At 27.6% G+C, this 26,301-nt stretch overlaps 1 protein-coding gene across 2 annotated transcripts in view; it reads left to right on the top strand.

Moving 5' to 3' along the window:
* Positions 1-26,301, top strand: part of sli (slit guidance ligand) — a 725,932-nt gene that overhangs the window by 550,282 nt on the left and 149,349 nt on the right. For both annotated transcript variants that reach the window (XM_075365250.1, XM_075365249.1), the window contains exon 7: positions 10,295-10,436. In XM_075365250.1, coding sequence (XP_075221365.1) covers positions 10,295-10,436 — 142 coding nt within the window. The remainder of the gene's footprint in view (positions 1-10,294; positions 10,437-26,301) is intronic.

Genomic DNA, 26,301 nt, shown 5'->3' with positions numbered 1-26,301 from the left:
TCTCGGACTCATTTTTTTACTTCCTTGTACAAAGTAAAGGAAGTACTGTGATTGCGAAAAGTTTGGTTTTCAAATTTCAGGGGAAATATACATTTTGACCATCCCTTAAACCATTTTGACTAGTTTCGACGTGAATTCTGTACGTACTTATGTATCTCGCATAACTCAAAAGTGATTAGCCGTAGGATGTTGAAATTTTGGATTTAGGACTGCTGTAACATCTAGTTGTGCACCTTCCCCTTTGGGAGGTCGACAAACTAAAATCGACTAAACTAAAAGTGTCCAAAAAACCGAAAATCCATAAAATTTTGATTTTGGACTTTTTCTTAACTGCAGTAATAAGCTCCCATTGAGAGCTTTTCGGTGATGTATTATAAGTGGTACTTATTTTCATTGAGTTATAGGCAAATAAAATTTTAATCAATGAAATATTTTGATCTTAAAGGGGGAAGGCGCGTCGGTTCGAATCCGATTTCATATACATATTTTTTTTTTTAATTCAATTATATTGATTTATAATTAATTATTAACCTCTGATTGTAAAACAAATTTAACAATAAATAATAATTCAGTAACAATAAAAAAAAAAAAACATTATAAAAATCAGAAATTATTAGCAAAATAGAATGTTTTGTACTTTTAATTTTAATTTAAAAAATTTTACGGAGGTTAATAGTTATTAATAAATCAATATATTTAAATTTAAAAAAAAGAAATTAAAAAAATTATATGTATATATGAAGTCTGATTCGAACCGATGTGAACATGGTTACGGATCCGACACGCTCTCACTTATACCACATAACTACTTGAACGACGTGACTCAAAATTAATATATAAATTGTGGTGTCCATCAAAATACAATTGCGTAACTGTCCACCTTATTATGTAACATAGGTTTAATAAAAAAAAAATAGATTTAATAGGCGTACAAGGAAGTTATGTGGTGTACACATCAGATTTTTTCAATTTGGCAGATTGAATTTCATATGAAACTAGCGATTAGCTTACATTTTTGTGACCGAAGAATCTCTGTATAGCTTTATTTCACTGGAGGAGATGAAATCTGGGCAAAACGTTTCGCCAGCCGTAACTCGTTAACGAAGCGTTTCCTGCCTATATTTATTTAAAGAAGAAGCTAATTTGTTTTCTTTTGTTTTTACATATAGAAGGAGCTAATGAGCTGTCAAAGTATCTGTGCATAATCTGGTTAATCACCTGTATATACACTCGTATATGTATGTATATATAAGTATATGTATATGTATGTATACACTTGTATAGATAATCTTTTATATCGTTTATAATGGAGTGAGATGGTTTCTGATTAACAAGTAATAAAATTGAGATGATTTCTTTGCATATTCATTTTTGTTTTTTTACGAAAAAAATTGGTACATAAATAATGCATTGTTTTTAAAGTGTGACACAGTCTTACTCTTTCACTTAAAAATCTTTGAGTTACCCTTCCATGAAGGCCCGCTGGCACCTATGGTTTGGGTTAGGGTTACATAATGCAGAAAAAGAGTTCAGACGTATATGATCTTGATAAATTTTATTTTTCTATGTTTAATGGTTGAAAAGTTATTTAAGGGTCCTCCATAATTTGTTAACATTGAACCGTGTAATGTTATATTAAAATTGATTTTTTTTATAATATAATTTAAAAAAATTTAAGATGTCATTAGCATAAATTTTGTGGGTAGTAAAACATTATTTAAGTATAGTTTGATACTGTTTCTTTATTTAAAAAATTTTAATTAAAATAAAAATTCATTAAAATTTATAACCTATCATCTTTTCACATCATTTAGTAAACATATTTTCATTTATTTATTTTTTATCTGTTAGTTTAACATTAAAAATATTACTACTGGGCGATGTATTTATTTGAATTTTTTCTGGAATTTACAATTAAAAGAAAAATTTATTGATAATAAGACTAACTTCTTCGAAACGCGTTTTTTTATATTATTTATATAAAATTTGGATTATGTGCAAAAGGATTTCTGCTAAAGAAACTGTCTGAAGAATGGTATGACAAAATTTATTCAAATTAAAATATGTATGTTGTAAATAAAATAAGCGCATCATCTTCATAATGAAGTTAGAAAAATAGTTATAATGTATTAAAGTCTCAAAGAAAATTAGTATATTCTTTTTTAATGATGTAATTTAGCTACAAATATTTATATATTGATACAATTAAAGTTAGTGTAAAAGCTTCTATATATATATATATATATATATATATATATATATATTGTGAATTAAAAGTTTTTTCATAGTATAAAGTTGTAACAAAAAAAGAAAATTTTATTTTTTCTCTGTTTTCGACATCTATGATAAAATAATTTCACAAAAGTTTTATTTCTTATAATCCTTTTTAAGGACCTTTTCAGGGTCTCATGGGTTATCGACGTCATTCTACACGATACATACTATGTAGTAGCCCACTTTCATTATGTACTATCAATAGGAGCAGTCTTCGCTATTATAGCAAGAATTATTCATTGATTCCCACTAAAAACAGGTATAAGAATAAATAAAGAATGATATTAAATGATTAATGCTCATGCTTATAATTATAAATATAATCTAACCAAACTTAACCAACGTTCGCTAGTCAAGAATAGTTAATTTATTCTTAAATTAGTACATTTATATTTTATCTTATTTTATATATTTATAGTGGTGGCCGTATAACCCATGAGACCCCCTTTTCATCATTTTTAAGATACCGTAATCCACAGTGAATAATTATTAACATAAGTTTTATAAAAAAATAAATCACAATACAATTTATTTTTTAATAAGTAAAACCATTCTAATTAAATACAATCTATATAATTGTTTACTTTTAATTAAAATGTATTGTTATTTTAATTTCATTAAATATTGAAATTTCAAAATCATGTAACAACTGGTATTAATAATAATGCTCGTATAAATAATAATAATAATAATTTTGCATGTATTTAATTAAATATATATCCATTTAGATTTATATTCAGTGAACTAGTACGTAAGGTCTAAATAATATTGAAGTGGACAACTCATTCACATAATAGCCTACTGTAAAATTAAATAAATATCAGTGCTTTTCAACTACACCGATTACATTGCTTTGTAATTAAAATCAAACATTAAAACCAATTCAGTCTGGCAGGCTTTCTAACACAAGAAGTTTTTTTCTTTATAAAGGTAACAACATTAATGTTTTGTATTGTAATTATAATGTTTACAATTTATTTATAATAATTACTTTTCGTTTATGTTTATTTAATTTTCTTTTTTAAATATTTATTTCATTAATAATTTTTAGTTTTCCATTTTTTTGTCCACAACTTCATCAAAAGTAAAAGTTAGTTTTGAAGAAGTTTTACATATTTCCTTATTGTCATGATTTCTTTCCTGTTATTAATTTATACTTACCAAAAAAGCTTTCTTTATACAATAAAAAAAATCTGACAACACGCGTGTAGGATTTTCCCTTCACGCGGTTTTTTTCTGATTTACGACTTACACAAACTTAATTAAAAATATTTATCATTTTATTTAAATACAATATTTTTTGTTTATTTAATTCAATGATTCTAACTAAAGCGCGCGTGGATACCGTATTTCATTCACGCGGGTATGGCAATTGTAGCGGCCACTTTAAATATTATTCATTTATTTAATTCTACCGCTCACCTGTGACGTCACAACATAGCAGACGATTACAGCATGAGTCCGGCCGCTAACTGGGATGTGGGGTGTGTAGTAAGGTGGGTGGGTGGGTGGATGGATTAAGACTACACTCTTATGGGGAAAAAATTTGTGGATCCAACAAGATGTTAATAGAAAGAACTACAACGAAAAAAACCCACTGTACTGCCTTCTACAACATTCTAAAATTATTACTATTTTATGGAGTGGGGGTGCGATTTAACAAAAAAATTTTTACACGAAAGATTTTTTTTATAATCGTTCACAAAAATATTTTTTAAAAACGAAACGAAAATCACCCCTTTTACTGACTTAATTCTTCAAAATTAAAACCATTTTTAGGGGTGGAGGTGAAATTTAACTAAATATTATTTTACAAAGTTGTTTATTAATATTAAAAAAAAATTAATAACCTTAATTATTTGAGATGATTTCGTTTTTCTCCTGTATTATCCAGCCTCTGACCTTTTCAATTGAAAATTTAGTAGCATCGATGTCCCATTTATAGAAGTAATCTGGCTAAGTTTGTTCAAAATCGGTCAAGTAGATCTGTATATAAGATGATTTATAGGCCAACACTGAAAATCATTTTTAGGGGTAAGGGTGAAATATAGCAAACAATTTTTTTTACAGAAGTTGTTTATTAATATTAACAAAATTATTAAAAAAAAAATTAACCTCATTTATGCAAAATCTGTAAACGATTTCGTTTTCCCCTTGTATCCCACACCCGTTTTTAATTGAAAATTTAATAGCATCAATGTCCCTACTATAGAAATATTATATAACCGAATTTGCTAAAAATTGGTCAAGTAGTTCTAGAGGTGTAAGGCGATTTACACGCCAACATACATACGTACATACATTTTGTCGTGGAAATTTCGATGCCATTTTTGGGTTTTCTATCGTTCTTAGAGGTCAATTCGTCAAGATTCAGTGAAAACCGGAAATGCCCAATTTTGACCGGTCGCTATACTTTCCCTTCTATGTAGCTATAGCTGCTATGTAGACAGGAAAGTAAAAATGAATATTTTTATTAGAAAAAAATTTATATTTCAAGGAAAAACACAAATTTGATTGTAGATATAAAATTATGTATCTTGTTATACTATAACAGTTTGTTTTAATATTTTAGGTAATTTGTCATAATTTAGATTAGCTTATAGTGTGCGAAATTTACGTGAGTATAATATACTCATGTAAATTTTGTGTTTACCTTCTTTATTAATTCTTAATTTATTTTTGACCACCCGGTTTGGTTTAGGGGTAAAATCGTTGTAGCCAAGTCGAATTCAAAGATTCTGCGGCTTAAACTCTAGTAAAGGCAAGTTACTTTTATGCGGGTTTGAATACTGGACACTGGTTATCGGTATACATTTCTGGTTGGGGTTCAATTATCCACATATCTCAGGATTCGTCGGATCTGTTCAAAACTACATCTCGTTTACATGACATACACATCATTCTCATCTTATTGGACTATAGGATTGCTCATTGTTCATAACTTGAATAGATTGCAAACACACTTTAAGAATAAAATAAAAAACTATTTTTATGGAATCAATCAGTAATCGATATAGTGTTTAATTGTACAACTATCAACTTTTCCTTCATAGCTGAGTCAATAGAGACTCAGAAAAACTTACCCCGAAAAAATTCACTACAGAAAATAACTTATTGAAATGATTTCGGAAAAGTATTTAGAATAAAAGTGTGCCCTAGCGGATATGAGCGAATAACTATTTAATTTGTTCATTAATAGATTAAGGAAAAATTTTTAGTTTTTCGCCAATGGCGAAATGTGGCTTTATTTTTAATCGCGTGTAAAAATAAAAGGCACCAATAGATAGATAGCTGAGGAAATTTCGTGTAAAAAACCTCCGAGCAGTGGCGGCTCGGAGTTAAAATTAGTGGGGGTGCTGCTCCAGAAAATTTCTTTCTAGGCTTTTTCAAGGCCACAGTTAAAGGTTTGTGTAAAATATAAGAACCGAAAAAAAATGAATCAAATAGAATAGCTGGAAACAACTATTTTCGTTAAGCAGCGTCATTTTCATGTATTTACGAAGTACTAACATTTACTTCCTAAAATTCATTGAAAAATTAAAGTTTTTGAAAAACCATCTCTCCCATCTTAAAGTACTGTTTTTCCTTACAAATAACGATTAAAATATTTTTATATATGATAAAACAGAATTAATAATGATTGGTTTTGTGCGTCAGCCAAGGTACCAATTATTTTTGTCACTATTCTTGTTAATTTTTCTTGTCCTTTTTGAAAATTCTACCACAAACTTTTCTCTTCTGCTAATTCATCACTTTACATTCTCTTTGTCCATTTAATTTTTAAAATATTAATTTAAAAGCCTCTATTCTTTGTTTTTGATATTTCTTTTTTTCTAGTTTTCCTATTTTCATTTCCATAAAAACAGTTCTACATTCTACACAGATATTTATAAGAATTTCTTTCTACTTCTTTGATGTTACTAATTTTTTTTTTTTTGTATTTATCATTTCTTAGCCTGTCCAAAGTCTGCTTTGCAGTCTGGTCAGGGTATAAATTCTACCCATATTCTGGTTAAAGTTTTCTTTGGACTTCTTATTTACTTCTGTCATTGGTAATTTTATTATATAAATTTCACCTGCTCCTGATGTAATATTGTCTCTAACCTTAACATTTAACTCCTGTTTCTTTACATTTCCCTTCTTTGCTTTCAAATTGAATTTTTACCCAAGTACTGGAACAATACAATTTATTTATAATTGTAATAATAATAGTAAAGTCCATTATTAAATTCTAATAAAAGTAAATAATAATAATCAGTTACATAAGTAGCATTGTTCCAGACATAACCAGCTTAGATTTTCTGCCAGAGTATTCTGACAGACAATATACAAGTTTATAGAAACCTGGGAAAAAATTAAATTTAAATTTAGATTTTCAAATTTTAAAATTTATTACTCAGTCTCATAATTTAACGATTGCTAAATAAAAAACAAGAATTAATAAAAATTAAATAAAATTTAAATTTATAATACTAAATTTAGTACCATTAATAAGATTTAAAGATGGAAAAGAAACGGATTTCCAAGCGATTAAACGGATTATTATAAATAATTTAAAATAAAAATCTTCTAATGAAAAAATACCGTCAATAAATTGATTGCAATGTAGCAGGTCTGTTTAACCAATCGGCAATTTACGATAGAAATCGGATAATCAATCCGAATTACGATGAAAAAATGTCAACAATCCTAATTTGTTTCCAGCCTACGTATTTGATATCTAAAAGATTATTTTTAAATACAGCTTCAAACATCTTCAGTATTATATCTCACAAATATCTAATATGTGATATATAATTCTGAAGACACATCAATAATTAAATCCACTCACAAATTCTTTAATTAAATTTAAATTACATCTTAAAAATCCAAGCACTTAACTCTCAGTCCTTTCTGTTTAACATTCTAAAATTTTTTACTTCATTAAAGAAGTACGAGCCCCAGTATTCCTCAAAATTAGGCACACTCCTTCCTACTCCTACAGAGGAGTGTAAGAGAGAGAAAGAGGGTGGGGGAGAGAATGTGGGTGTGTGTTTGTGTTTTATTCCTACAAAATAATATCCTCATCGCCTAAAATTACATATGGAGCAGTGTCATAGCTGTTTATTCCGGACTATAATTAAATTAAACAAAGACATCTCCTCCCTAACCCGAAAAATTATACTTATTTTATTTCAATTAAGATTTAAAGTTAAATCATTTTTCCTGTCGTTAAAATGTAGTCGGTAATAAATAAAAAACAATAAATAAATGTAAAACCGGGAACAATAGCCTGCTGTTGAACATCGCATATTCCTCTTTCATGCGAGCAAACTATCCAACTCTACAGCGTACCACTTAAATCCAACCATAGCGTGGAATGTGTTAAAATATATATCTATACCTCTTATTATTTCTTCTAATTCAATCCAAGTTTGTACTGTCGAATCTTAATATTTTTATATATTTTCTCTCTTGGACTGTCGTTTAAATCCCTTTTCTTGCTTTTAGTTCTTCTTTTTGTTGCTTTTTCTCATGTACAGATTAAAAAATAAACAGAATTTAGGCTATGTCTAACTCACTCATTTTTATGTTGTGATTTTCCTTTCCTTATTTTCTAATTTTATAAATTGTTAGATTTAAATTTCTTTATTTTTTTTAAGAAAATGTAAATAAATTTTCTTTCTTTTGATTAAAATAATAAATTTGTAGAATTTTAAAGATCCCTTAATTCTATTTCATTAAAATAATTTTATAAAAGTCCACAAATACAAATCTTCATAAATCATTAGCGAATAATTTAATTTAATTTTTTACTGATAAGAAAAATAAGTTATTTTAAAGATGTAAGCTATTAAAAAAGTAAGTCATGTTGTAGTTAATATTTAATAAATTACGTCAACACCTGTCTACAGTAAATAAAATATTTATTATGAATATAAGAGAACAAAGAAAATCGTATGATTTTTAATGGTGGGTTTCTTTTGAACGGAAATTGCTATAAAAAAAAGCTCGCGAATACTGAATAATTTAATACTATAAATGTTTTTTAGAGTTTTTTTCTTTTTTATAATTGGCATATAACCAAACGAAGAGTTTGATTCTTTATTCATAAAAAGTCAATATTCCTCTTTCTTTTTTTAATTTTGTAAAATCAATAATCAAACATTTATTAAATATTTAATTTATAATGCACGACCGGTTTTTATTATTACTACTTTTTCTTTTTATTTACTTATTTCAATTCTAATTTCAAACTATATTTTTAAAGAATTGACAGAGATTAAATTTTATTTTATTTTATATTAATTTATTTATTGAATTTAAAATGTATTTAAATTATTTTTGAAATTCTAATTTTTTTATTATTGTCTAAAAAAATTGTATTTTTATTACGATTTTTTATAAATTATGTTGTTTCAAAACTATATACATAAATTGTTAAATCTACTATTTAATTTTTTTTATTTCAATCCCAATTTGATGAGTTTCAATCATTTGGTTTTCAGGTTTGAAAAAAGTGACGTATCTATCTTCTTTTGTCAAAAAAGTGAAGTCCATCTTTTGTCTTTTTAATCCAGCGCTCAATGAATTTCACAAATTGTAATAAATCGTCATTAAAATTTATGTAATTTTCCAAAGATATATCGGCAACCAAAAAATAAACAACACACATTACTCAACTTCTAATGTTATCTGGTGAACATATAATTTAAAATCTTTTGTAAAATATGGACGTATTTTAGAAAATTCTTTTGCTAATTTTTTTCCCCAGTCTTTTAAAAAGTAACAAGTTATTGATATTAATTTATTTTCCTTACTACTAATATTACTGAGGAAGCCAAAACAATATCATATGTACTAGAATGTATTTAAAAAATGCTTCTTTTTCCTTTTTTTTCGCTATTTATTTAAGTATAGATTTCCTTCGTTATCTGTTTATATCATATTCTAAGGAACATAACATGAGAAAAAAATAATTCCAGAAAATGTGAAAAATACTATTGATAAAGATATCAAACATCTCATGCCAGATTAAACGAAAATCAAAGTGGTTTATGATTTATGATTACTTTTTCCAATAAATCGGATACAATGTTCCATATCAACACACCAAGCCCTCCGTAAAATACGAATTATATTCAATTCTTCAAGTGACAACTTAACCTGTTGTGTTAGAACATCATTACTTTTAGAGAAAGCCCAGTGACCGGTGTTGCTTTTATCTCTTTACATTTAGTCATATCCATTACAAGAAATGAAGGAATGAGATAATGTAAAGAGATGAACATAGATTTTTATTAGTGTGGTTTTACGTTAACGAATATGACTGTAGACATTTTAAGGAATTTATTTTCTTTATATTAGTTGCATGAAATGTCCAGCGAAATGATGCAAGGCATCAACGGATAAAACTTTGCTTTGTAATTGTTTGTAACAGATTCCAGTTATAGTAATATTGCATTCAATAATACTATCAGTGGAATAATATAATCATTTACAGCAAAATTTGATTTTATAGCAGATCTGTAGGGAAAAAGATTGTTTAATACCCAGTAACGCAAGTAGTTCTTGAAAACTTTCTTTTTCCTGTTTAGCCTCCGGTAACTACCGTTTAGATAATACTTCTGAGGATGATATTGTATGAGTGTAAATGAAGTGTAGTCTTGTACATTCTCAGTTCGACCAATCCTGAGATGTGTGGTTAATTGAAACCCAACCACCAAAGAACACCGGTATCCACGATCTAGCATTCAAATCCATGTAAAAATAACTGGCTTTACTAGGATTTGAACGCTGGAACTCTCGGCTTACAAATCAGCTGATTTGAGAAGACGCGTTCACCACTAGACCAACCCGGTGGGTTATTTCTTGAAAACTAGTTAACATTATCTTAACAGATAATTGTAACATATACAATAGATATAGTAGATATAATATTTTAATACACATACGTTTTTTTGGTATCATCATCTTCATACAATTTGATTCTGTAAAAATAATTTATAATATATTAACATGTTTTTTTTTGTTTTTTTAGGACTGGTAGAAAAACCTAGCGGTGAATGTCAGAGTGAGCCGCAATGTCCGCATCCTTGTCGTTGTGCGGATGGTATAGTCGATTGCAGAGAAAAGGCCCTGACCCATGTACCCGATCATTTACCTGAAGCTACAACAGAATTGTAAGATATATATTTTAAAATTTTATTTATTTTAATAATCATTGTGTAAATTAATAATTACAATAATTTAAATTAGTGTAAGTTTTTGTTTTTATAATTACTGGTTATGATGTAGTATGAAGAGTAAAGAGATAGCATAAATTTTAGATAAAATTTGCCTTTATCTACAATTCGTAGTTACTTTAATATATAAATTAGAATTCTGCTTGTGTTTATAACAATATTCACTTATAATTCAAAAATTATTGGACCAATATGAATGATTTTTTTCATCAATGTTTTGATGAAATTTTAATATGATTTTAAGCGAAAATTTATTAACGTAACACCAGCATTGAGTGAAAAGTAGAATATAAACAGAGAGCATGTGTTTTAAAGGGAAATTTTTCGTGCAGAAGTACTTTGAATTACTGAGTAATATAGATGCTGTAAGAGAAAATCTGATGGCCGTTACCATGAAAAATATGGAAAAGATTTTATTTGTTATTTCGTTAATCAATCGGACAACCTGCTCTCGAAATGTCAAGAATTTAAAAGAAATACTATCATAAATAGGCGAGTAAGGCAATTTTCGTAGCGGACACTATATATAAATACTTTAGAGTATATATATATATATATATATATATATATATATATAAATACTTAATAAAATCACGCAAATGCTCCTATCTTAAAATAACCTATTTTTTGGTAATAAACCACCACACTCCAAGAATCTAGATGGTAACAGAAATTTTAAACGGAAAGGAGAGAATTGTGACATTCTTTTAAAGCGATTAAAAAACAAAAATGTTGACGTAAAAAATAAAATCGGACAATGACAACTCTAACAAAAATGACGAAATATTAATAGTTTTTACAGTTAGTTTCAAAAGCGGTCAACAGCAACTCTTAAATAACTGCTCAACAGTGAAATATTAAAAAAATTTCATTTAGTAATTTCCCATACCTCAAAATAATCTGTTTTTCGGTACTGTAATACTACGCTTCTAAGCCTTCATTATGACAAGGGGGAATTACTAAAGCTGTTAAATGGAAAGAATAGGGTTATGCACATAATTTTAATGGCCAACTCATCATATTTGTTTTTTTGTTGTTTAGTTTCGAAAAAAATACTTCCGCTATAGCAATTGTAACCCAAATGGTATCTGTTTAATATTTTTCACATTTACTTCAAACGACACCTACAGTACATCTCAAGTTACGGTTTCATACGGAAAATACAGAGTGAGCAACGTAAAACCGAACCCATAACGTAACCGCTGCAGAATGGTAGGTTATGTTGGAATTAAATTTTGTGAATGACGGATAAATTAAATAAGAAAAACATAAAACTTTAATTTAAATGTTGCATTTATTATCTTATTATTATAAAAGATGTTCAAAATGACCATCCTAGGCATCGATGCAATTTTGTGCTCGACTGTTCATATTGAGAGACGTCTGACGCAAAATTTTGTTAATCGTATTGATTTCTCGTGAATGAGATGATAAAACAGAATTCATCTAAGTATACGATCATCCGGTTACATTCTCTAAAATCATTAATTGACTAAAAATATGAAATCCTTTTCTGCTTAATGTCATGTTTTTCAACTAAAATTTTCCTTTCGTTTTCTGTTTTGCGCCACTTAAAACGTAATTCTTTCAAAATTCTTGTTAAACTAGTTTCATTGCCGTTAAAGTTAATTTTAATTTTCGTTTGCTAAACATTTGAATCTTTTTTCATATACAACCATTGTCGTATTGAGTGAATTTGAAGTTTTTCTTAACTTTTAGGTGGAGATCTTTTTTATCCTTTACTTAGCACCGGTTAAATTTACCTCCGCCTTCCGGCGAGCCGAAAGGGATTTTTTTTTGTGTGTTTTTATTAACTTATCCAAGTTAGAGCAATTTACTGTACGTTGAATAAAAGATTTAAAAATTAAATTATCTTAAAAAACACTTTATACTAAAAGAATTATAGTATATTAAACAGTATTACTATCTTGTTTTTTTTTCCATTGGTGATAGAATTATTTAACAGTTAGTTTTTTAAAATTAAATAGTAATTTAAAAAACATATATAAATTACTAAATAATTATTATAAAACTAAACAGGAATGCTTCTTACATTTTCGAATTTTTTATTTTAGAAAATTTAATTGCCAACTTTCTTTGTAATATAAAAACTTTGTTAAAAATTATTTTTAATGGTATTTTATCTCAATCTTAGTTTCACGAATATATTACTTTTTTTTATTTATTTTTTAATGACAACTAAGTGTGTCAGTTCACATAAAATAGAATACATTGTATCGTGAATTAAATCAGGAAAATGTTGTCACGCCTCCAGAAAGGATTAATGAAATATAATAAGTTACGTAGGAAGAAGATAATTAGTTTAAAAAATTGAGAAGAAAAAATATTTATTGCCTGGTAGTTGCATATAAACTTTTGGTAGATTAGTGTTAAAGCTGTTAAACACGATTTTCAGCTTAATTAATTTTAAATTCTAGTTTCCAGTTATAGTATTCGCATAGTTGGATGTTTTTCTTAAAATAATTATATTCGATTTTTTTTTCTTTTTTACTAATCAAAATATGTTTTTTTTTTTTTTTTTTTTAGTTTTGTTATGGTTTCTTTTATTTAAATGACTTTATCTATGTTTGGTTAGGGTAATTTATAGCAGAAAAAGATTTCCTAATTTATTTAAAATACTATCACGTCAAAAATCGATATTTGAACCCTTTTCTCTTAGAGGGCTCTAATTGCTATGTACTCACATGGTTTTATGAGCTCCTGAAAACAGAGAGGACTATGTTATCTCAAATATTCCATTATTTTAAAACCGGAAGGTTTGTAAATTATATAGTAACAGATAACACTCGTAAATAATTAGTCGTATATTGTTATATATTACAAAGTTTCCAGAACTTTTATTTTTTTTAAGTTTGTTTTTTAATTGGTAAAATTGGTAAATGTTTTTAGTTAAATATAATTGAAAATTAATATATAACATAAATATAACTATAATGAAAAATTCTAGTCGGCTGAAAAAAAGAAAAAAATAGTTTTTCAACATCAAATTGTAAGATTCTTTGACATACCACGTTAGTTTACAAAATTTTATTTTGTTTTTAAAAAAAAAATAATTTCAAATTATGTAATTGGTGTTAAATTGGTTGTTCACTTTCACAGAAAATTCTCCTAAAATATAAATTTTGCTTAATTTTTTATAAATATATTTTTAATTCTATAATTCAGCAGGCCAGCAGTTGTTTAATTTCAATTCCGTAGATTTTATCCAAATAGATTTGTATTTTATTCGTGCGATATTCATTGGATCAGTTTTGCAACTTTAATAATAAAATAGATGAATATTTCTTACTGATTGGCAATAATAATATATCATACTCATTTTACAAATTACTTTATGAAAAGATAGATATGCTACTCCAGGTTAAAAAAGGGATTTTTCCGTATTTTCCTGGTGGATCAAGGGAAGTAATGATAAAACCTTGATCAGAACAGATTTACAAAATACACGGTTACTTATAAAATAAAAAATAGGTATGGTTAAAGTCCACATTAATTATCTATAATATAAATACGTGAAATAATATTAAGGTAAATACCTGAAGTTACTATATCTACAAAATAATTCACAATTCAATAGGCGTTAATGAAAATTATTTTAACACATATTACTTATACGTTTAACGGGATGAAGAAAATTCTCGTATTTTTAATGTTTTCATTAGTATTATTTTCCTTACTGTTGACCAGGATTCGTCGAATGTTTCTGGGCCTAGGCAATTTATAAATAAGACGCAAGGTCGCGTAACTTATGCAACCCACAAGAACGTGGCGCACAGTCAAGCGGCTGCCTCATCGTACGTATAGTGGTGCATTTTCTCCTGACATCAAAAACCCTTGCGTAACGTTCCTGTCGTAGCCGCAATCGACAGAGGACTGCTTCCTCCCGGCGAACTTTTCTGCATGAGGAGCCCCATGGTAATACAGTATCTTCGATAAATCTAAGTTTATTATCAACTGTTCAGTCACTTTGCCACTTTGCATGAGTAGTGTGTTTTACACAATTAATAAAGTCAAATGTAGTAATACGAGCGGTGAAGTACGGTTGACTACGTGCGTCTGTAGCAGCGGAATCTGCATGCTCATTACCCGCCCGGCATTCCCGCAAGGCTAGGGATCCAGCTGAAACGCACTTGTGTGTTATAGTTTTTCAATTCAGCGATTGTATTATAGATCTCGGTAACGAAAGGATGTTTAGAATACAAATTTTTTAAAGCTTGGAGAGCATTGCACGACTCACTACAAATAAGGATATGTAGGTATTGTGAGTTAACGATATTCAAAGCTTTATTGATAGCGTACAGTTCAGCAGTAAATACACTTGTAATATTAGGTAGACCAAACGTTTAGGTTCTGCCATTAACAACAAATGCGCATCCAACGGTATCGTTTTATTCGATCCATCTGTTTATACTTTTGCGTCTGGGTTTGTCTTGGAGAGAATATGGTAAAACATTTGCTGAAAGACAATAGGTGTTGTTGATTCTTTATTGTATATCGTAAAATCTAACATAAAATTTATAAGGTTGATTCTCCTTATTTTAGACTGGGTATTATTTTTTCTTAAGGTCGTCCGTTTATACTCGGATATTTGATTTACTGTAGTGTGTATCGGTTCTTCATGCTAGTTGTCGTGTAGCAGTTAGAAGTTTTATTGTTCTGATTAAGAAGTAAAGTGTAATATATGTATGTATATTGCAACAAATGTGTCTGGTCCGGGTGATGATAACACCGAAGCGCTTATCGCCCAGAAAAAAAAAATTGTATTATTTAAAAATTAATTGATAGATTAATATTATTTCTATAAAATAGAATCGTTTAACTATATTTTAAATAAATTGGTAGAAATATTTTTTAAACGGTTCTTATTCTTTATTAATCTTATTTCTTTATTATTGCGTGCTTTTTTTACGATAACAATAACCTTTCTAAAGAAAAACAATATTTTTATTATTACAATAGATATAGATATTGAGTCGGTCTCTGTAGCGCGAGTGGCAGCGTCTCATCCGAAGATCCCGAATTCGAATCCCGGTCAGCCATGGCATTTTCACACGCTCAAAAATTTCCAATTTATCTCTTCCTCTGAAGCAATAATTAAAGTGGGTCCCGGAGGATAAAATGAAAAAAGGATATAAATCTTGAAACACTTTTTTGTATTACTCAAAATATAAAAATTGATTTTAAAGTACAGTAAATATATTTTTTTTATTATAATAAATATAATTGTGGATCCCAATTAGGAAACAGTACAAAATATGAAAATTAACGGTAAAACGTTTTGAACTGGAAGTCGTAATATTGAAACATCAATATGTACGAGTAGATACATTTTTCTGTTATGAGACACCTATTGATCAGTATTTCGGTATTTTTTCTTTGTGATGTTTTTTTTTTTTTTTATTCTACTAGCGTTATTTTATTTATTTACTTTTTATTTCTGTAAATTGTTCCTATATGTTCGGATTTTTTCAATATTGGTACATTTATCTATTAAAATAAAAATTATCTGTCATTTTTCTGCCTTTTTGTATTTCAGATAATATACTATTTTATTTTTATTAAACAAAATTTAAATATTCATAACACGAATTAAAAATTCTATTTTTAAGAATTTTCGTTTAGAAATTATTAATTTGCTCATCCGGTTCAATTTATTCGTTGCTTCATCTCTCTACATATTATAGCACAATTTGTATGTAAAACATTAAATTTCTCTCTAATTAATGTAATACATTAATTTCTATTTCTGAGTCCTGTTTTATGTAGACAGATGACATACTATTTACTATAGAGTAACTGGTAATTACATATAAATTATTTATTTTAATACATTTATCTGATTTTTAAATTAGATAATGTGTTACGTATTTATAAAGTCATTATGTACACTCCGTTAAAAAACTGTACTTTATCAATTTACTTATTTTATTTATTTCTTTTTTACTTCAACTTATATTTATCATCTATTTTTTAAATGTTATCTTATTAGTATACTATTTATTTTTTTCTGTAATTATTTATTAAATAGTTCTAAATCGTGATCGGTCAGAGTATTAAGTAAGTGTCACAATGTATATATAGTAGTGTCGTATACTGTTTTGTTTTTGTAATTCATTCAATTTAAATAAAACAGCTAGTTGGTTAGCTAGTTAGTTAGTTAAACTTAAGTTCTGTACAAAAAGGCGTTGAAAGGCGTTGACAACATTAAAAAAAGAGAAGAACCGGTTGTTATGTATTATTCTGTTTTAACAGTCTATTAAATCTGTGTTTCTTATTTAAAAACGTGTTATCTATTGAGCTTCGCACAAGAATGTATTCATGTATATGAGTAGATGTTGTGCATACATATAAACCTATGGTATAATTAGTAATTATATTCTCTTTGTTCACTGATTTTTTATTTTTTTTATTTACTTATTTGTTTTTTAATGTACAATGTGTTTTTAATGGTCATTATTGAATTTATTTATTATAATACTCTAAGTGGGTGTATGCATATTATATATATGCGCGGGCGCTCACGTGTCTGGAAAATTTACAAAAAAAAATAATTAGAAGAAGGACAAAGAGAAAGACAAGACATAAGAAAGATAATTTTACATTATATTATTTTGAGATTTAAAAAAAAATCTTTCCCAGTTCTACCTAAGACCGACTTCTCGTTATTCAATTTTGTATAATATTTTTTGGATAATTATTTTGTATACGTTTTTGCGCAAGAAATATAAAAAACATAAATTAAATGAAAAAACCAAAAGAGATATATATATTTTTTTTAAAATTAAAATATATTTTTTGTTTACCAGAAGATTAAACTTTTATAGTAACCGTAATTAGATGAAATGATTAAAAATAACGAGTAAATTGTACCCACAAGCATCAGGTTTAAACTCGCTCACCGCTGTGACTTACTGCTTAAGTCCGTATGAAAAATACTTCAATACAAAGACAGCATTACCTCAAATTGAGATTATGTTGTCTGTTGTTGACTTTAATTGAGCATAACTGAAGAATGATTAAATCAATCATCATAAGATTTTCACATGCAAGATTTCAGATACATTATTACAGCATATCTAAATTTCAATGAAATTGATGTAGTAGTGTTTGGAGATTTTTGAGCCACAAAATTTTATACATTAATGATATTTTCGTAATCCTCATACCTCAAAACATAAATAAAATTCATTTTCACCTTCTAACCACACAATGCGACCGAATAAACCTTAAATTTTGGTTATGTTCTATGTTCTCTACCTTAAATTGAGCGTAACTGAGGAACAACTCAACCAATCTTCATCAAATTTTTACATGCACAATTTCAGAAACATTAGTACAGCATTGAAGCAATTGAAGAACATAAGAAAGAAGCCCTAATAAGAAAGGGAGTCCGACAAGGATGTTCCCTATCTCCGTTACTTTTTAATCTTTACATGGAACTAGCAGTTAATGATGTTAAAGAACAATTTAGATTCGGAGTAACAGTACAAGGTGAAAAGATAAAGATGCTACGATTTGCTGATGATATAGTAATTCTAGCCGAGAGTAAAAAGGATTTAGAAGAAACAATGAACGGCATAGATGAAGTCCTACGCAAGAACTATCGCATGAAAATAAACAAGAACAAAACAAAAGTAATGAAATGTAGTAGAAATAACAAAGATGGACCGCTGAATGTGAAAATAGGAGGAGAAAAGATTATGGAGGTAGAAGAATTTTGTTATTTGGGAAGTAAAATTACTAAAGATGGACGAAGCAGGAGCGATATAAAATGCCGAATAGCACAAGCTAAACGAGCCTTCAGTAAGAAATATAATTTGTTTACATCAAAAATTAATTTAAATGTCAGGAAAAGATTTTTGAAAGTGTATGTTTGGAGTGTCGCTATATATGGAAGTGAAACTTGGACAATCGGAGTATCTGAGAAGAAAAGATTAGAAGCTTTTGAAATGAGGTGCTATAGGAGAATGTTAAAAATCAGATGGGTGGATAAAGTGACAAATGAAGAGGTATTGCGGCAAATAGATGAAGAAAGAAGCATTTGGAAAAATATAGTTAAAAGAAGAGACAGACTTATAGGCCACATACTAAGGCATCCTGGAATAGTCGCTTTAATATTGGAAGGACAAGTAGAAGGGAAAAATTGTGTAGGCAGGCCACGTTTGGAGTATGTAAAACAAATTGTTGGGGATGTAGGATGTAAAGGGTATACTGAAATGAAACGACTAGCACTATATAGGGAATCTTGGAGAGCTGCATCAAACCAGTCAAATGACTGAATACAAAAAAAAAAAAAAAAAAAAAAAAAAAAAAAAATAGTACAGCATACTTAAATCTCAATGAAGTTGATGAGTAATTTTGGAAATTTTGCAGCCACAAATAATTAAATATATATAATTAAGTGTAAATAATAAATTATATAAAATTATAATAAATCAAGATAATTTTAATTAAATTATATTTTCGTATTCCTCGTACAGCAAAACGTAAAGAAAATGTAATTTCCCCCCACCTCAAACTCCACCTTGCGACCAAAAGTAATACCTTACTTTCCTTTGAAAAGTCTGTAAAAAAAATTTATGTTCGAAAATACTTAAAAATTTAAACTTAAATTTATTAATATGACTATATAACAGGAAAAAAATGTCATAATTGGTTGAAAAGTAAATGCATTTACATGTTTAAGATATTTTTAAATAGTAAATAATAAACGAGGTAAAATTGAATGATAATTAATGAAAATGTCTCACACAGAACTATATAGTTTTGAAGCTGAAACAGCACTAAATTTAATATGAACAAATAATTGCGTAGACAAATTGGCCGCTAGAGGCAGGACTAATTAACAGCACTTATTAGGTAACGAGTCCGGTCCATTCAGGTCGACCATTCCTGAGATGTGTGGTTTTTTTGCAACCCAACCACCAAAAAACACGGGTATCCACGATCTAGTACTCAAATTCGTATAAAAGTAACTAACTGCCTTTACTAGGATTTGAACCTTAGAACTCTCGACTTCGAAATCAGCTGATTTGCGATGACGAGTTAACCACTAGATCAACCCGGTGAGTCAACTTAGTGATACTCGTAGTTTTAGTCTCGGAACTACAAAGGATGTTTACGGTACTGATTAAAGACAACGAGAACTTATAAGTTACAAGAAATGTTAAGCATCAATAATACGAGGGGAAACAGTCAGAATTGGTAACTGAATTTCATTACAGCTGCAAAGAACAAAGAGAAGTTGTCAATATTAGGGCATTTCATTGGCCTTGGCATGCCTACATTAACTATTATGTTTTGTTGTTGGAAAAGGGAATCGGAAGCCACTTCACTCTTAATTAAAACAAGTAAAATAATAAGCCTGGAATAGATAGCTTGTTATTTATAATGCCTATGCATTTCTAGGTGACTAATATTTTATTGGTAGAAACTTTGTACCTCTCTTTTGATAACAAATTTAGAAAAATTGATAAGTTGTTACATTTAAAGTTAATATGTTAATTTAAATTTAAACGATACTTTTAAATATTGTAAAATTTAAATGAATTTGTAAAAATGTTAAATGTATTAAAAAAAAATCTGAAGGAGTCATCTCATGACTACCTTGTACGCCTATTAGATTACATATACACATTTTTTTTAAATGAAAAGTTCATTAATAACTTTTGATATTTTTCATTATTTTTTTAATTATTGTTATTGTTGATTTATTATTATTTATTGTAATGTTATTTTTACAATCAGAGGTTAATAACGATTAGTAAATTAATATATTTAAATTAAAAAAAGCTAAAAAAAATAGATGAAGTCTGATTCGAATTGATGTGCTTTCCCGATGTAAGATCCAAATATTTCATTAATTAAAACTTTATTTGGCTATAACTGTAGAACCAATGAAATTAAATGCCACTAATGGTATATCGTTGAAAAGCTCTCAATGAGGGCTTATTAGTTAAGAAAAAGTCCAAAAACTATTTTTTTTTTATTTTGGGCTAATTGGATACTTTTGGTTCAGTCGATTGCAATCAAAAGGAGAGGCGCACAACTAGATGTTACAACAGTCCTAAATCCAAAATTTCAACATGCTGCGGCTATTCGTTTTTGAGTTATGCGAGATACATACGTACATACGAACGTACAGAATTCATGCCGAAACTAGTCAAATAGATTCAGGGATGGTCAAAATGGATATTTCCTTTGAAATTTGAAAACCAAAATTTTTCACGATCGCAATACTTCCTTTACTTCGTACAAGGAAGTAATTATTTATTACACATGCTTTATTTCGTAGAACATGCCATTACCTGGTAATAGGAATTATATATACAATTTTATCGTTTAAGTTTTCTCCAAGCTAATTTAGTAAATGTGTAATTTCCGTGTGAAAGGAACTGGTCTGCTTCTCAGTAATCAACTATCATCTTAGTACATCTCTCTAGTGCTGTCTTGATTTTCTAGGACAACTTATAATAGAATTGATTAAGGTCAAATCTGACATTAATGAAGTTTGGAGCTATAAAATTGAAATACCAGCATAAAAGAAAACGAAAAATGCCGTATTTAAGGCATAATTTTTTGTAACTCATACAGGTTTACTTCAAGTTATTTTTAATTCAAACAAATTCAGCAGAGAAGCGTAATTTTCGTACGTTATAAATTTTTTTTCATATCAAGTCTTTTAAATAAAATTTATTGAAGACAGTCTTTTCGTGACGTGAACAACAGTAAAATGTATATAGCAAAAGATTTTTTGGAAACATATTTGATCGAGATAAAGAAAATTTTATTAATAAAAAATTATCTTATTCAGATAAAATTATTTTTGTGTTTAAAAAATTAGTTTAAAAATTTTACTTAAAAAAAAATTTGTTTTATCTCAAAACAAGTTTAGGTTTCACCTGCCATAACAAATATTTTTGTTGAAAATATTTTCATATTCAGTTTATATTTTTAAATAATTGAAATTTGACGGAGGTGCATAACGGTTTTTTTTTGTTTTTTTTTTTTAATGTATATATATATAATACTGAACACGTTGTGTGGTCTTCGACCACACATTACCTAGTATGTATCAGAGTTGACCCTTTCCGTATACTTACCACTGGATCAGTCTGTAGCAATGCTATAAAATGTTATTTGAATTGCGTTTCAAATGTTACAGCTTAGCATTTTATTCGTTATATTTTTAAAATAAAAATAATTGTTATGTTATTTATACGTACATACTGACATAAAACTGTCAACTCTTTACATTGGATATTTTTGATTACTAGCGAGTAGTTCTTTACTTTGCGTTGATTCACATAAAAGTCATGAAATATATTTTATATTATATTTAATTCTCTGAACGGTAGGTGGTATATTCTCAATGTGTTAAAAACAAAATAAAAATATGTAATTTTATCTTTTAGACTAAAATACTTAATCTACATTGTTGCAAAATCATCTACCTAGTTTATATAACGTATTCTGTGGATGCGTGCGTATATCTGCGAATATATATAAACAAATAATATATAAAACATACATACATATATATACAATAATATATATAAACAAGAATAATTCCCGTTTTTCAAGAACGAATACAGTTTTTTTATGCAGCACTCAATAGTATTTTATGCGTAATTTTGAAACAGCAATAAAGTTTTAGTTTACACATTCTTCGTGAGATAGCAGCTGTGTTAGACTGTTGCACCGGCCAAGCTGTTACGAAACCTGGCCTTAGTAACATGCCGTCGCCACAATGCGTGTACTTGTTCCCAGAAACGAAATGAGTGACTGTCATATAAAAAAATTATACACAAGTCTATCGTAGAAATTCGCCGAATGACAAAAACATACGTAAGTATTGAAAACAATTTTTTTTAAAAACCGGACGAATTCCAACGATTTGTATGGATTTTCTGTGCTCTATATTTGAAAATTATACTGATTCATGGCTCCATGAAATGTTGCTTCATCAGAAAATTAAATTCGCTGCAGGTAATTTTCATCTGAAGAAATGAAATCTGAAGAAATGAAATCATGGTTGTTTAAAATTAGACTTTCGTGGCTAAAATTAATCACAAGCTACTCCATGAAATTAAACCTTAAGATTTAGATTAAACTAAAGATTAGCTGCATTTTAAAGCACTAAGTTTCAATCAATCGCTTGCGAACATTATGGACAGTACTTTTAGCAATGTTTAGTTGATGATTAACACTACGAACCGAACGTTTTAGACTTCATGGGAAAGACAGTTGAATTCTTTCTGTGTTTTCGACGCTTGTTTTAGACTTACATGATGAGACCTTTCAAAAGGTTACCTCTTTCCATTTAATTTTTTTTTTAATTACCCGCTCTAAATGCGTGGGGATGTTCTCATATCGATTGGAAAAATTCTTTAAGCATTTCCATGCTTTTGAATATTATACTGGAACAACTCTATTTTTTTTTTTTTTTTTAATTTTTTGAAATATATTAACAACCTAAAAATTAATTTCATATCTGTGGTTTTTTTAATTTTTAGCAAACTAATTTATCTAACAAATTAGTAGTAATAAAAATAATACTGACCAAGTCCAGTCAAAGAATTTGTGTTAAAGTCACGTACTGTAAATTAAAAACGTTCATTTTTAGGAATTGCTTGCTTATGGTAATTCTACTTAAACTATAATGAAAAAGTTGTAAAAAAGTCTATAAATGTTTTACTCAGTATTCTTGTTTAACTTATACTTTTTCCTATAGACGTACAGTTAAATATAAAAATATCCATTTACAAGCTGGGCAAATAGGTTTTTTATTATTGTGAAACTAAGAAAAATATTGAACTCGTATTACAGTTCGTGCGCTTTGTCTTTGCAAGTTGGTGTTGGGTGTGAAGCTTAATTATTCTCTTCATAACAATGGTAAAAAGTGAGAGCAACCTTATTTAATAAGGTAGATCATCCTTTCTATTCAATCTCATTTCTCAATTTTTTTTCACAAACTGAGGAAAAGGTAAATAAATGACCTTTTTCACCTAATTCCATGTTCACTTAAAAAGTGCGTAAATGTTTTTTTTTATATTTGCCCAAATTGTGTGTTTTTATCATTCGGTAAAAAAAAATTCAGGATCTAACTACTTAAAAATTTTGGTTTTTTAAATATTAGTTACAATATAGATTTGTTTTTTGTAACATACATAAGAAAATAAAACGTTTTAATCAACTAATACAATGAAAATGGAATGATGTTTGAATACGTAATATATTATTAGGCTTCAAACTTATCGTCAAAGTTATAGAGCGCCAAACGAAATTTTTTTTATCTTAAAATGACTATATGAAAGAAATCCATGAAATTTTGTAGTGATTAAACTTTAAATACTAAAATAAGTACTGTAATAGAATTGAAGTAACTTTATTTATTTATTTGGAAAATTATTTTCTTAATAAAAAAAAATCCAAGAGAAATATTAGTCTATAAAATTTTAATAATAAAAGTAGAATTTTATATGTAAATTAGCATTAGTATGAGGCTTTTTTCGATTTTCGCTACTGTTTCAACACATTGTGTGCATTTAACTTTGATAACTCATATCTATTTCTTTTATACGTGAAGTATGCAGCAACTTTCAACATAGATTCGAAAGAAATATTTTCTCCAAATTAAAAATCCTTTCCTCGTAATTATGATAAGAAATTATAATGTAATTTAAAAATTATTATTAATTTTAAAAATACATTCATCTTAACTAGCAAACTGTGAAATATTTCTTAAAGATAGAATAAAAAACACATTTTTAAAATATCATAAAAAATTAAAGAATATTTTATGTGCTAAATTATTAGTTTTTGCTGTAATAATTTATACTAGAATGCGATGTAAGCGAAAAATCTAATAAGTATTTATTTAAGACAGGAATAAACCCTTTAACAAATAAATAAATCTAAATTGATATAAAAATATTTGTAATCTCCGTTAAAATTGTTTGGGTCATCTTATTAGAACTACTGAAAAATTTTTTTTTAAATTTGTGAAATCAGTTTTTATCATACTTTTTTAATCATGAGTTTTTTTAATACAAATCATATAAATCAAAATTTGTAAAAAAAAACACAAAAATCAAATTTCTTTGGAGTGCCTTTGACTTTTGAATCCTGATATCTCCAATTTCCTTTTAGATTGTCTCTAATGTTTGCTAATTTCCAGCCTTTCTTTTTACACCTTTTTGCATTGATTTAATTAATAATGTAGTGCAGCCAACTGGCTGCAATACATTATTATTATTCTGAATTGTTGAGATTAAGCTTCTATTCTTGGTAAGGCTATTTTTAGAATTCATATCAGGGAGGAGAATTATCAGTTAGCGATGGATGGGTTAGTGATGGATCCAGAACTTGACGTATAATAATTTTATGTTTAGTTAAAACATAATTTGTACAATGACTAAAAGTATCATATCTATAAAATATGAAAGAAGAATTATGTATTAATATAATTTATATTCTGTCTCACTGCTTTATAATTTTTTGTATTAACTATTTAAATAATATATTTTTTTTTAATTTGGCCTTATCTAGGTTTTCAAGAAGTTCGTTAGAACTTCGCCGGAAAGTGTCCGCAGAACTGGACGGCACGGCGAAGTCAACGATTATGTTTACAGTTCTAAACATGACCTAACCTGAAAGCGAAATGAAAATGGGGGGGGGGGGGGAAATAAGCATGAAAACATTATATTTCGATTCAATTAGATTTTTAATAAAGAATACTTTCAAAAAATACCTCGAAATTTGTTAGTCAACGTTTTTTCTTACATTTGATGAACCGTGGGACTCGAATAAGTCACTTTTTCCTCAAACAAATGCGTCTACGAATCGCGCCGCTAGGTAGCAGTACTTAGCAGTACCTTTGAATTTACGAATGATCTTGTACAAAAACGTGGTGATAATGTACTTGAAATAATAAAATTTTTAAATTTATAAGAAAATATAATACAGCTTGTTTTAATAGTAAATGCTTTTATGTAAATGAAAGTGTGAAGATGAAACAGTTTTTTTTAATTCCCATCACTTCATTAAAAAAATAAAAGTGTTAATTTACAAAGGATTATAGCTGCTGATAAAACAAAAAAACACGAATAGTAGGAATGTGTTGATAATGTGGCAAAAAAGATTTGTTATAAAACAGAAATAAATTCTATTGGTAAAATTTTTATCCTACATTTAGAACTATTTGAACTAATTGATGGAGAAATAAAAAAAAACGTTCATTTAATAATAATACAAAAAATGTTCACGGATACGATAAAAATTGAGAATTACATTTACAAAGTAATAAGTGCAATATTACATAACGGATTTTCGATTCGTAAACGTAAAATATGCTATGAAGTGAATGATATGACTATCAACAAAAAAAATTGGCCGAGAAATTAAAAAAATGTATATTTGTTTGTTCTAGGAAGGCAAAAAATTTTAATAATAAATCCATAAGATAACAATCAGTAATTCATAAAAAAAAGTAAAAGAACAATCTAACAAAAGCAGTAATATCCAAAAAAATTGCTTTGAAATTGTTAACCGTTCGGTAAGAATCTCGCAGATATCATTTCTTCCGCTCAAAAAACAAAACTTTCTGTAATATAAATAAAACTTTTTTTAACAAAACGATACTGATATAAAAAAAGATAAGATACTACATTTCTACTATCAAAATGTGTTATTAATTTTGAATTTTGTTTAAAAAAAGTACATGTTAAGTATATGTAATAGACAATAGATTTACAATAATAGATAATTAACTATGCTTAAG

This window comes from Lycorma delicatula, chromosome 5 (genome assembly GCF_047948215.1).
Source record: "Lycorma delicatula isolate Av1 chromosome 5, ASM4794821v1, whole genome shotgun sequence".
NCBI lineage: Eukaryota > Metazoa > Arthropoda > Insecta > Hemiptera > Fulgoridae > Lycorma > Lycorma delicatula.
This window is presented reverse-complemented; position numbering and strand designations above follow the sequence as displayed.